The sequence below is a fragment of the Dioscorea cayenensis genome, chromosome 19, assembly GCF_009730915.1.
Source record: "Dioscorea cayenensis subsp. rotundata cultivar TDr96_F1 chromosome 19, TDr96_F1_v2_PseudoChromosome.rev07_lg8_w22 25.fasta, whole genome shotgun sequence".
NCBI lineage: Eukaryota > Viridiplantae > Streptophyta > Magnoliopsida > Dioscoreales > Dioscoreaceae > Dioscorea > Dioscorea cayenensis.
The window spans coordinates 5,758,421-5,773,296 of NC_052489.1; the positions used below are offsets into that span (position 1 = coordinate 5,758,421).

At 32.1% G+C, this 14,876-nt stretch overlaps 1 protein-coding gene across 1 annotated transcript; it reads right to left on the bottom strand.

Moving 5' to 3' along the window:
* Positions 1 to 252: 252 nt before the first annotated feature.
* On the bottom strand, positions 253 to 1,537 carry LOC120250217 (fatty acid desaturase 4, chloroplastic-like). The gene has a single exon (XM_039259010.1). It carries the CDS (start codon positions 1,120 to 1,122, stop codon positions 304 to 306), a length of 819 nt encoding a protein of 272 aa, XP_039114944.1. The 5' UTR covers positions 1,123 to 1,537; the 3' UTR covers positions 253 to 303.
* Between the last annotated feature and the right edge of the window lie 13,339 nt (positions 1,538 to 14,876).

The window sequence follows — 14,876 nt, forward strand, 5'->3', positions numbered from 1 at the left end:
GAATTAAAAAAATTAATTACATTTATTTATCTGCACAATAAATATCTATTTCCATGCGAATTTTCAAAGTCAAGTTATACCAATAATTTTCATTACATACAATATTATCTCAAAACATACAAAAATTGCCTACTTTTATATATATATATATATATATCACAATTACTTTACCTATCTCTCAAAGAGGAATTTTTCAAGAATTACATGAACAGAGCACTAATCACCACTTTAAAAACATCACCAAAAACCAACAACAAAAGAAAAAAAAAATAAATAAAAGAAAAGAAAAGAAAAACAAATGAATCAGTCCACCATCACCACCATGTTATCATCGTCTTCTACCTCCATCCATTCAATACTTGGGTCAACCCAGGACCTGGGCCTCACACCGAGCTTGAAGAACAACACCATCTCCAGCACCTCAAACACTTTCATCCCATCCAACACCTCATTCCACATCCCACTCACAATGCAATAGTTATTACTGTACGGCGAGCGGTGATGCTTGGCATGCTTTGAGCGAGACACCAACACGCCGGCATCCTGCAAGGCAAGCACAACCGGAGGAAGCCGGCTCTTCTTCTCATGAGCCCAGGCGTGGAACTGCTGGCTGAACATGATGCAGCCGGAGCAAACACCAATGAAAGCAAGAGCAGTGGGGTTGTCACTGGCGGCAAGGTGGAGAGGAAGGACAGTGAAGGTGATGGCACGGCCGAGGGCGTGGAGGTTGTTGGCGAAGTGGCGGTGAGTGATGGTGGAGGGGTGTTTGTGGTGGCCTTGGAAAGCTTGGATTTGGGAGCCGAGGAGAGGGGTGGAAGAGGAGCCGTAGTTGTCGATGGACCAGTGGTAGAAGCCGGTGGCGAGGTCGGCGATGGAGAAGGCAAGGAAGGAGGCGCAAAGAGGTGGGAGAAGATCAAATGAAGAAGAAGAGGTTAGGGAGATGGTGAGGGATTTGGCGATGGGAGTGAGGAAGGTGGCGCAGCCGGTGGTGAGCCAGAAACGGTGAGACCAAGTGGAGTGGAGGGATTGGTCGGAAGTGGAGACCTTGGGAATGGTGGTGGTGGTGGAGAGAGCATGGTGAGGTTTGAGAAGGTGGCAGCGTGGAGTTATGATGCTGGACATTGGAGGAGAGGTTGGAGAAATTAAGGAATTGGAGGAAGGAAGAGTACTAGCTACTGCATGGGATGATGATGATGATGATGATGATGATGGAGGGAAAATTGTTATTGTTATTGTTATTATTATTTGTTATTTATTATGAAAATAAATAAATAATTGAATGAAAAGATGAGGAGGAGGAGAGAGAGTGTGGTGGAGGGAAAGAGTACGTGGGACTAGGTTTAACAGAAGGTGTGGATGTGGGGTATGTGGGGGAAGGAAAGGTGCTTTTTGTTGAGAGGGTTTTTGTGGAAGGAGATAAGTGTGAGGTGGGTGCTAGAACATCACCAAGAAGACAAATTTTAAAAGGAAGAAAAGCTCATTTGTTAGTATTTTTATTTTATTTTATTTTATTTGTTTTCTTAGGAAGAAGAGGGATATTCGAATTTAGTGGAATAATATACTTGTATAATTTAACCAGGAATGGTTTGTTGTATATGTATCATTGTCATTGTGAATATTGGGAAAGTCTTGAAGTGATTTTTGTATAGTATTTAATTTTAATAATTTAAATAAATTTATTGAAGTAGTATACATTTTTGTAATATAAATAGTTGTTGTGGAAAACTGTCACGAGCTCTATATTACTTGCATTTTATGGGTTTTTTTTACGATTAAATGTAATGACTGATAATATTATATAAGGATTATATTTTTTTTTGTAAAAATTGATCATTTACATATATTATTTTAATTAAAAACTAAGTCAAGTTATATACATATAATGTTACCGTCCACGTGAAAGGACCCAAAATTCATAGCTTTTTTATTCATCACAAATATATATTTATCAATCATTTTCAAGATAAACTCATTTGTTTTAAATATTATAATTAAAATAATAATTCTTCACCATGCCAAATGGCTTTTGGTTCAATTATATTCGGCATCTAAGTATATGTGCTTGTTGCACTTCAAATATATATATATCCTTCACCATTAATAACAAAAAAATCAAGGAAGCTATACATAATTATGCTATTTAGTAGGTAGTTGGTAGTAAAAATTAGATTTGATCCTGCCCCAAACCTTTTAATCCCTAATCTTTAATTTCCATCCCCATGGTTCAATCTTCGTTGAATTTGAACAAGAATGTGACTCCTTTTAGGCTTTCTCTGCCCCATTTATACAATTTTTATATGGCATTATTATGGACCCATTTCTTATGGATTTTTAATGGTCTATACTAATTAACCAGAAGTTGAATTTATTTGTAATAATTTTGTTTTACTTAGGTATAAATATCAAAATGGTCCCTCTATTTTTTGTTTTCCGCCCTTTTAGTCCCTTTAATATAAAATCCGCCCTTTTTGGTCCTTGTATTTGCACATTTTTCGTCTTTTAGTTGTAAAATCCGCCCTTTTGGTCTTCGTATTTACACATTTTCATCCTTTTTAGTCCTTCTAATTCATCAATTGGAAGGACCAAAAGGGCATATCCGTTAATTAGAGGGACAAAATAAAAATAAAAATGTGAAAATACGGGGACCAAAAAGGCGAATTTTATATTAGAGGGACTAAAAGGGCGAAAAACGTAAAATAGAGGGATCATTTTGATATTTTGACCTTTTACTTATAATTGTTATAGAATTCATTCCAAGTCTGTCCCAACTTCTTTTTTTAACTTTAGGCATTTTTGAAAATGTATATATATGTGGTCACCCTAATTGTCTTGAACTGTTCTAAAATCCTATGATAAATATTTTTGGAAACTAGTTATGAACTACACTAACTCAATGCGAGACATGGAGTTCATCTATTAAGTTCTTAATCTTGTTGATGTGATGATGCTTTTTTGATATTTGTGAGAAAATCCTATTGAGTGCATATGATCTGGTTGGCTGACTAGTTAAGTATCTCAAAGTTATTAACCGATTGTGACTAAGTTGCTAACAAATGCATTTGTATTTTCAGTTGGCCTATTTCAACAACTACTTTTATTACTCTTCTTTTAGTTTAATATTTGCAAGCATGTCATAAAAAGATGTCAGTTATATGCTAGTTCCATCTTGATTTTCTTGAATGCTTGGAGATTAAGATCTTTTTGCCATGTTCCAGTTAATTTTTATTATCATCTTATGTAACATATATATGAGCTAAGAACAAGCTAGATCAAAATAGCTGAAGACAAGCTAAATCTCATTAAGGAATACAATCTTAAATTTCAATTAAAACTATTGAAAAGCTTGAGCTTTTAAGAAAGAGAGGTTCCAGCTAAAAGACAAGGCCCTCCATGCTTACCAGGCCCATGCCTATAGGTATACAAAAAGAATATAAAAAGAATAATTTTATTTTAACCTTAAACCTCAAGATGGGAAACATGTTTAGTTTGGAGGTAAGCTCATGGAAGAGATTAGGTGGATGTGACTTACGGAAGATATTTGCAATCTAATTAAACAGTTAAACAAGTTAACTTAAGATGTAAGATCCTACAAGGAAAGTGCTAATGGATAAAGTGACAATAAATCTCTATATATTTGGTTTGTGTATGGAAAATATCATTATGTTCAATTTGAATAACATAGTATTGTAGCAAAAGAGAGTTATTGCATACGAAAAAAGGAACACAAAGATCTTGAAGTAGCCATTGCAACCACACAAGCTACAAGATGTTGTCACCATGAGCTTAATACTTAGCCTTAGTGTTGGATCTGGCAACAACAGTTTATTTCTTGCTTCTACATGAGATTAGTGAATACAGAAAAAAAAAGGTTACTTGTGGTGAATCTTCACTCTATCGGATTACCAACCCAGTCAGCATCAAAGTATTCCCTTAGTTCTATAGGTGAATGAGAGGAGTAATGGAGACCATGAGATAGGGCTCCCTTCATATAGCAAAACATGTAAAGTACAATTGCATAGTGAGCATTCTAAGGAGCAACCATAAATTAATTACTAACTACATGTACCACATGAACTATGTTAGGACAAGTTATTTTGAGGTAGGTAAGACTCCCAACTAACTAACAATAAGGAGTGGGATTATCCAAAGATTTACTATCTAATGGCTTGAATTTCTGATTTGCCTCAAGAGGAATTGAAGTAGCTCAGGCATTTGTGAGCCTTGTTTGAGATAGAAAATTTGCAGCATATTTTTACTTGGGAGAGAAAATAGCTAGAACCATTAGAGGTAACCTCTTGCCCAATGTAATAAGTGAGACGACCAAGATTTTTTATCTCGAGTTTTTGGCTAAGATAGTTCTTAAGTTCAGTGATGGCTTGAAGATTATTTCCATTTATAATCATGACATCAACATAAAGCAATGAAAAGATAGATCCATATAAAGAGTGATGAATAAAGAGAATATGATTACAAGAACCAAAGCTAAAGCTAAATTGAGTTGCAATAGTACTGAACTTAGCTTTGGTTAAGATCACGTAAGGCTTGGTAAAGATGGCATACCTTGTTAAGAGGATGATCATAGCTAGATAGAGGTTGAATGTATATCCCTTTAGTAAGATCTCCTTTGAGAAAGGTATCCGTTTGAAAGAGTCACTTAATCTAACAACGGCTACTACTGGTAAGTTATGAATAAAGGTAATACGAGCATTGGGAGCTAAAGTTTCTTCATGATCAATGTCATACTCCCAGGTTTCAGGCAATTAACAGAGCTTTATAACATTCAATAAAACGAAGGTTGTTTGGTTTTAATTTTGTAAACTTATTTGTAGCTAATAACTAACTTACCAAAAGGCAAATTAACCAGTCCTAAGTACGTGTCTTTTCTTAAGCCTTTTATTCTCAACTATTGCTTGCTACCCAAGAGTTGGACACTGTATCTTGGAAAGTATTAGGTTCATGTGAATAAACAGTAGTAGAATAACAATGGTAATCATGAAGGTAATAAGGCGATTGACGTAGTACAGTAAAGCACCTTAAGTATGTAGAATCAAAATGGGAGGACTTTGACTCTTTGGACACGTGGAATACTACATCCACTACAAGAAAGTAATAATTTACCCACGGACAATTCTGTTGGTAACATTATAAAAATCCCTAGGTAAATTTGTTTACCCAGGGAATACCCAGGGATTTGAGGCCCTAGCTAAATTGCTCGTGGGTAAAACATTACACATGAAATTTCTTACCCCTAGGTAAATTACCCACGGATCAATCTCTGGGTATATAATTGATATCCCTAGCTAATTAACTCATGGGATTTGATAAAACACCAAGAATTACCTATGGATTAATCCCTAGGGAACCTCTAGGTAAATGTCCCCACGAAACATCCCTGGGTAAATATTAGGTAAATATATCTTTAATAATATAAAATAACTCTGTAAACCCCACGGATCAATCTCTGGGTATATAATTGATATCCCTAGCTAATTAACTCATGGGATTTGATAAAACACCAAGAATTACCCATGGATTAATCCCTAGGGAACCTCTAGGTAAATGTCCCCACGAAACATCCCTGGGTAAGTATTAGGTAAATATATCTTTAATAATATAAAATCTCTCTGTAAACCCTGGGTAAATATTCTATTAATAATATAAAATTCCTGAGTAATCCCTGGGTAACGCTTTTATGAATTATATAAATTCCCTATGTGATGCCTAGGTAATTCTAATGTTAAAATTTAAAAGTTCTTGGGTATTCGATAAGCAATTAATTGATTCTACATCCATTAAATCCCAAATTCAAATATTATTTAAAAATAGCAATCTCTAATATTTTTATAAATTATATTATAAATAAAATATAGCAATGCATAAGTATTTAGGATATCAACAATACCACTACATAAGAATGTAAGACATCAACAACAATTAACAATACAAAAAAATAACCAAAGTTAGACAAGAAACATAAAATAGCAATTAAAGTACAAATATTTATAAAAGTCCAAGATCTTCACTACCATCTCCATCTCCATCTCTTGTGCCTTCACACTCCTCTGGTTGATTGTTACTTGCATTTTGTGTTCCATGTAGAGGAGGCATACCAATGTGATTACACAACATCTCTATTGTTCTTTTCAAATCAACTATCAAATTATCTTGAGCCTCTATCTTCTTTTTCATAGTTGCCAACTCATTTTGAAGCTCCTCTTGATTTTGTGACTCAAAAGAGCTAGCACTTGATTTGCTTGCATTTGTATTACCACCACAATAATAAGATGCTTGAGATCCAAGACCATACACCCTTCTCTTTTTCTTACCACCAACTGCCTCATAATAAAGTGCGACCTCATCTATTGGTTGAGCATTGTCATTTCTAGATCCAGAAATTGCTTGAGGTGCTCTCAAGCTCAATACTTTATCCAATATGCATAATATAAAATATATAAATAAATAATTACAAATAAACTATGAAAAGTAAAATGAAAAAATCATGATGATTTAAAAGACTTTAAAAACTTACATTGAGTGATTTAGACTTTTCATCAATAAAAGTTTGTCCATCATACTTCTTAGTATGAGTAAAAAGAAACAACTCATGTGGTGCAGGCATACAACCTAATGAAGATGCCTATAATATACACAAAATATACACTTTAGCTATGATTATTTAGTTAACAATAAAAGCATATGAAATTTTAGACATTAATAAAAAAACATATGTAAACATGGTTTGTCCATCATGCTTTTTAGTGGTATAAATTTTTTTTAAAAAAAACCACTCATGGTGTGAACACATCCATCCTAATGAAGATGCTTATAACATTAACAACATATACATTTTGACTATATATAATCATTTATTTAACAATAAAAGCATATGTAAGTTTAGACATAAATAAAAATAAAGCACTTTACTTTATAGTACAACAAGCACAAACTCATATAACATGCATGTTAATTTTATTTATATTACAACCAACACAAATTCATTCATCATACAATTAAATTCTATTTATACTTACAAGTCTTTTGCAATGTTCAACATTGGATACTAACCCTCCATTATGAGATGACGGCCATGCAATGCTCCTCCAATTATTTGAATTTTTTTTTTCATTTTATCTTAAATTCAGGTTTATCCCAAGAGGCTTTCCAATGTCTCCAAACATCGTCAGACATGTATTCTGGTTTCTTTTCAGAATTTCTTATATCTCGCAAAAAATCACTGTATCGTTGTGAAGCTTTCACAACCCATGCCACCTTCACTTGCGCCTCCACTAAAGAATCCCACACACAATGCTTCTAAAAAACAATAAACTTGTTGATATTCGATAATGAAAATGTAATGAAATAAATAACTTGAATTCAAAATAAAAATATGCTAAACTCCTCAAAATAAAAATCTTTTGTAGCTTGTGAAATTGTATTCCATATGTACCCATTAGTATCCACCTTTTGCTTGAACAGCTTTGTTATCACATGTGAACATTTGCTAGAGGGTTCTAACCTGTTATAATCATAAACATGTAAATGCATTCATATACTATAACATATAGTCATATTCTTTTAAAAAAAAATACTTACAATCCATTCACAACCACGATGCGAAGTCTACCTCCATTAGTTGTTGCATCAACTGGATCATTACTAGCTTGGGATATAGTAGGAGTTGAAATTGTATGATTTGGGTCATTGTTTGCAATATCACATGATGCATTTACTGGATTAGGGGTCTCAGTTGCTATATCATTAAGCTGAATGGAATTTAGAGGATTTGTTAAGTTTTCTTCATTTGTAGGATTAGTGTGCATCCCACAAAAGTACCTTTCTCCTCTATATGACCCTATCCTTCCTTTACCTCTAGGCATGTCTACAAAAATGACTAAATTGACATATATAAATTATAAATCTAACAATAATAAATAAATTCAAATAAAGCATTGCAAATGCATAATAATATCATAAAGAAAAACTTTAAAAATGCTACATAAAGTTAAAAGCAAATTATACTCGGTACATTAAAATAAAACATGACATAGAGAATACTACATAAGGTTTAAAGCAAATTATATTCAGTAGATAAAATAAAACATGACTTGGAAAATGCTATGTAAGGTTAAAAGCAAATTATATTCAGTGCATTAGAACTAAAATAACACTATTCACTATCAATAGACATGTTATCATCTTCATCATCTTCCATTTTTGTTTCTTGCCAATCAAGTTCAACTGCATCTTCTAAGTCAACATCATCATGTCCATCATCTACATCAACAAAAGCACCATTTGAATCATTTAAAGGTATTATTGCATCATCAATCGTATCAATCGAATATACTTCTATTGGAATGGAAAATCAGTTATAGGGATATCAATAACTGTTCTCGATTTAATTCTACACACAGCCCACCAGTCAACCTTGTCACGCTTCATACTTGGATAAGGTGCGTAATATACTTGAAATGCTTGTTCCGCCAAAATGAAAGGTTTATATCTGTTAAACCTTCTTTTATGGTTAATATCAACAAGATTGTAGTCCTTATGAACTTTCTTCCCAACATTTGGAGTTGGATCAAACCAATCACACTTAGGAATGGAAGTGGGGCGGGGCGGGGAATGGGATCCCCGTCCCCGTCCCCGCTCTCTACGGGGGCGGGGATTCCCCGGTTTAAAATTCCCCGCGGGGAAAAATCTCCACTGCTCACTCCCCCACGGGGATCCCCGCCCCACGGGAAATCCCCGCCTGGCCCAAAACATTGATATAAAAATTTTCTGTAAATAACTATAATATTTCTAATGCATTTATGTTACACATATGCTAAAGATACTATATACAATTGAAAATAAAAAATATAATATATGATGAAATAAAATAAAAATTCTCAACCAAAGGCTTTTTTTATAACATACGCATCATATATAAAATAAAAATTCACACAAAATATTTCTCCTAACAAGTCATAATATAATGTTTGATGAAACAACAACATTAAGGTACAAATTAAGTAATACAAATAACATAAATTTTAAAATTAAATTAAAATTACAAATCCATTAAATAAAATTCATAATGCAAAACTAGCACAATAATTTCATGCTTCCATCAATTTGTTTCCTCTTTCTCCAAATCATTTATATTAAGAATCCAATTCCACTACCACTAGCATCTTGACATGATAACTCCTCCTTCAATAATAAACAAAATTGTAAATATATAATAAGATTATAAATAATATCAAGATTAAAGATAAAATTTTATAAAAAATCATATTTACCTCATCATTCTCATCCTCCACTTCATCAAATGTAGAACAAATAGCTTGAATTGTTGACCATAAACATGAATCTTCAAAAATAAAGAAATACATAAATAAACAAGTAATTTTTTCACAAATAACATTAACTTAATAGAAATAAATTCAAGTAATAACATTAATTTCAAATTTATTGTTACAATTATATTTAAACTTAGTTATTTTAAATTAAGTTTCTATTAAATATGAAAGTTATATATACTAAAACTTATTAATAACTAAAAATATTAACAAATAAATATTTATTGATTATATATATATATATAATATTATATTAATGTTGAAATAATCTTTAATAAATATAATAAAAATATATAATATATTTTTTCGGGGAATCTCCCCGGGGAGCGGGGCGGGGGGACCATTCCCCACCCCCACCCCGCCCCGCTAGGCGGGGAGGAATTTTTCCCCGCTCCCCGCCTCGCGGGGGGGAGTTTCGAGGAATCCCCGCCTCATCGGGGCGGGGCCCCGCGGGAATGGGGATTCCCCGCCCCACTTACATCCCTAAGATTCACACTTGACGAGGACAACTTTTTTAATTAGAAGTGTTGGATATTCTAATTCAATAATTTCTTTTAAAATACCATAATAATCACTTGATATCTCACTGTAATTAGAACCTTTGATGCACACTCCACTATTGATGGTTGATTTTCCCACACTATAATCGCTTGTATGGAATTTAAACCCATTGACAAAATACATGGGATAATTGATCACATTCTTTAAAGGCCACAAAGCAACATCCTTGATGATTTGACTAGTGACATTATTGTTTGGATCATGTACCTATTAAAAAAATATAAAACCAATATCCCGAAAACATAAACAATGATAAAAGAATTATAAGTAATAATACTTACATAACATTGAAACCAATTGGAAAATTCAGTCTCAAGCTTAATATCAACTTGCTCATTAATCATATTTGGCACATTTACCTTTAATTCTTCCACAACTATCCTTCAAATTAAAAATATTAATTAATAATAATTAGTGTAATAGAATTATATGTTTATTGAATTACTACCAAGAAGCTTACTTAACATAATTTTGAACCTCATCACAATTTAACAAGTCATAAGTTACTGCATCATTATACTCATCAGTCAACCATCTTGATTTTTTTCGCTTATAGGATCGACTGGGATAAGTAAATATAGAAATATTTCCTTCACATGTTTCCATCTCACCTCCGTCAACATTACGAGGTACTTTTCTTAATTTTGTGTTAATGTGAGACTCAAAATAATGAGAACAAAAGGTAGATACTTCTTGAACCAAGTATGCATTGCAAATTAAACCTTCAATTCTTGCTTTATTGGTTACTTTTAACTTCAATTGCAGCAAGAACCTAACTTATAATTAAATATCATTAATAGTTTATAAATTAACATTTTCATAAATAAAAATTATAAATTATAAACTTTCACATACCTTTCAAAAGGATACATCCAATGATATTGAACATGTTCCCCCAACACTTGCTTCATAAGGGAAATGAATGGGAAGATTCTCCATAGAATAAAAAAGGCTACGAGGAAATATTCATTCTAGCTTGCACAAAATCACAGGAATATTTTCTTGGAGTCTAATCATATCTTCTTCTTTAATCACAGTGCGTGTAAGGTCTTTAAAGAACAAGCTCAACTCTGTTAATGCTTTCCACATAGACACTAGCAATATTTCACGAAAAGCAATTGGAGTTAACCGTTGCATAAACACATGGCAATCATGACTTTTCATCTCAAAAAGCTTATATTTGCGGATGTCCACAGACCTTGCCATATTTGAGACATACCCATTTGGAAACTTGAGTTTTGTCACCCAATCACACACAATCTTTTTTTCTTGTGTGCTCAAACTATAACAAGATTTGGGATATTTGCCCATTGAATCATTTTTCTCCAACTCCTTACACTTGCAATAAATTTTTATATCCTCTATTGATTTTGCATTATCTTTTGTTTTTCCTTCAATATCCATCACTGTATCAAACACATTTTCAAAAACATTTTTCTCGATGTACATGACATCAAGATTATGATGGACGAGATCTATACTCCAATATGGCAAATCCCAAAATATATTGCGTTTGTTCCAACCACATGACTTGCAAATAAGAGCATTCCATTGTTCAGCACCAAGATCTGTTACTTTCTTCAATTTTAAATCGTCTATTTGCTTTAAAACTTGTTTTCCAGTAAATATCAGAGGAGGTGGAGACTCTTCAATTCTATTCTTCATGAAATCATTTTTATCTCTTCTGAAGGTATGATGTTCTGGTAGAAATTGATGATGACAATCAAACCATGAAACTTTTCCACCATTCAAAAGGCTAAATGCTTTTGATTTATCCATACAATATGACCAAGCTTTTTTGCCCATTGTACTCCACCCAGACAACATTGCATAAGCTGAAAAACCACTAAAGGTCCACATAAGTGCAGCTCTCATAAGAAAATTACGCTTTTTAGAAACATCATATGTGAGAACACCAACATCCCAAAGATCCAATTCTGCTATCAAAGGTTGCAAGTAGACATCTAACTTTTGTTTCGGATTTCTTGGGCCGGGTACAATAATAGTCAAAAACATGTAAGCATCTTTCATACACATCCATGGTGGCAAATTATATGGTGTTACAATAAAAGGACAGCATGAATATTGCTTACCTGATTGCCCAAATGGTTGAAATCCATCTATACATTATCATTGTCTTATATTTCGAGCCTCTAATGCAAAAGATGGATTTGTTTGATCAAAACGTTTCCATGCCTCTACATTAGATGGATGGCACATAACACCATCTTTTTTATTATGTTGATCGTGCTATCTCATATGCTTAGCTGTAACTTCTGAAGCATACAATCTTTGTAGTTTGGGTGTAAGAGGAAAATAGTACATGTTTTGATATGGTATATCAATTTTCCCTCTTGGAGATGCTCTTTGTCTATTTTTATATCAAGGATGATCACAAAACTTGCAATTTCTTCTATCAATATCATTATCCCAGTATAGAATGTATCTATTAATACAACAATGGATTTTCTCACATGGAAGACCTAACTCTATAGCAAACTTCTTTGTTTCATAAAAACTACCAACCAATTTATTATCAGTTGGTAATGCCTTCATTCATTAATTGCAATACTGCATTATAACACTTCTCTGACATATGGAACTCAAATTTGATATTTAATAATCTTGTCATAGTTGACAACTGTGAGTGCTTAGAACAACCTTCTCACAATGGCTCATCAACTCCATAAAGTATAGCATATAATCTTTGAGTTTTTGGATCTGGTGTTTCCTCCTCATTTTCACCATAATTTGGGTCAAAATTAGAACCAATGGCACCCATGACCATGTTGTGATATAGGTTTGATCCTTCCACTTCTCCTGTAAAAGATGAATTGCACTGTGCTTGCATAGGATTTGATATATCCAAAGGTTCCCCATGGCAAACCCATTGATAGTAATCCTTGACAAATCCATTCCTAGTAAGATGCAACTTGACTTCATCAGTTAAAAGATATCTTCGGTTTTGACATTTACAACAAGGACACCTTATTTTATCACAATCCATAAATGTTGGTTGATGACAAGCATATTCAACAAATGTCTCAACTCTAACCAAAAATTCAAGATAAATGTATTTAAGCCCATCTACAAGTCTGTTATACAAATAGAGTAAAAATCAACATAACATTAGTCATTTCCCTCCTAATAATGGAAAATAGTCCTTATTTCAATTATCTAAAGATAGTTGGCAAAATACATGAAGGTAGCATTAATTAGCTAGTACCACTTTGATTAAAATATAATACAAATACTAATCAATTTTTAATTAAAAAATAATTAATTAAAAATAACAATATTCGAAATAATCATTTAAAATAACAACACAAAAAAATAAATAATAAAATTAATCATGTCATCAAGACACAATTCAAATTGAAATAACAACATATGAAAATTAATTTTTCTCATAAAGCTAGCCTATTAATAGGGAACATAGTCATGTGACACACAAAGAAACAACAATAATAATAACAACAACAATGATGATGAACACAAATCCTAAAGTTTTGAGTAAGTCACTGGTAGAAGAAAACTCTATTATGGAGCTAAAACTTCAAATTTTGTACTAATGAACACAAATAATTAAAAAAAAAAAATGCTTCTTTATTTTTAAGTATAAACTACCACTCAACTATCACAACTAAAAGCCAATAATGCACAATTATTCATACTACCTTCCACATCACCACTCAGACAAAACAGAGAGAACTTTGGAATCAAGGGAGAACCTACTTCTCTAATCAAAGGTAGACAACACATCACAATGGTAAGCTATAAAAATTTTAATCATTTTATTTTTATTTTTAATTATTCTTTTTTGGTGAAATGGTAAATCAAAATAGACTATTTTTTTTTTTTTGAAAGGTTCCAACGGACCAAATAGAAGGTAAAATATACCCATAAAGACTCTAAATATCATTATACTTTCTTGTCAAATTAACGCATTTAAAAGTTAAAACACAAGTCTAAATAGATAACAATAAAAAAAATAAGAAATATAATTTTCTTTGGAAGTTCATAATATTAACTTATATATTTCAGAATTACATTTATATAATTTGATCGACTTGGAAACTAGATCAAATAACTATTTTATAAGACTATAAACACATCAATAGAATTATTATTTTTCTTTTTTTGAAAAAACTTTATTTAAAAATTAAAACGAATTAATCAAATAGAGCCACCATGTTCTCCATGCATTACAAGTAGAAAACAGAAAAACAAATTTATCTAAAAACATTTCAATAACAAATTACAAGTTAGAATATCTCCAAAACTCAGAGACTTACTTACATCAAGATTAAATATGATATGATAATCTCTTTAATACCAAACTTTAAAACTATAATTAAAATAAAAAAATAACCGAAACAAATTAGATAAAACAAATGTTAACTCGGCTAAACCAAACAACCATACATTAACTTGTTTACAAGGGAAAGAAATATAATCACAATAAAAAAAAAAATCACAAATCACAATCCAATGATAATTAAGGCACAAATCACAACATTGCTCCTATCATCATTCACAATTGAATGAAAAATATGGATTTAAAATTACATGATGCCATTTATACAACTTATAGATGTAATAACATTGAATTCAAATTAAATCATTGAGTTTTGTAGGAAAATACTAGAGGCTTTGAAATTTTGAGGATGTTTAAGTCCTTTACTAATAAAAATATTAACCCATATATTCTTACTATAAAATCTCATGCATGAATATGATAGTAGTAATCTTAACAGGTAATTACCTATAAGTCCCTCCAAATTTTGCAGAAACCGTAAACATCCCTTGAAGTTTGCTTATTCCTTAGAGGTCCCTCTTTTTCAAATTAATTCCCATCAAATCCTGATGGCACTAATGGGCGTTAATGGGCTATTAACTGGGCATGGAAATGTCATCTTTGTCAATTGTTCAAGTTCCAAAATCAAAAGGCTGAAAAATGGTGAAAATACA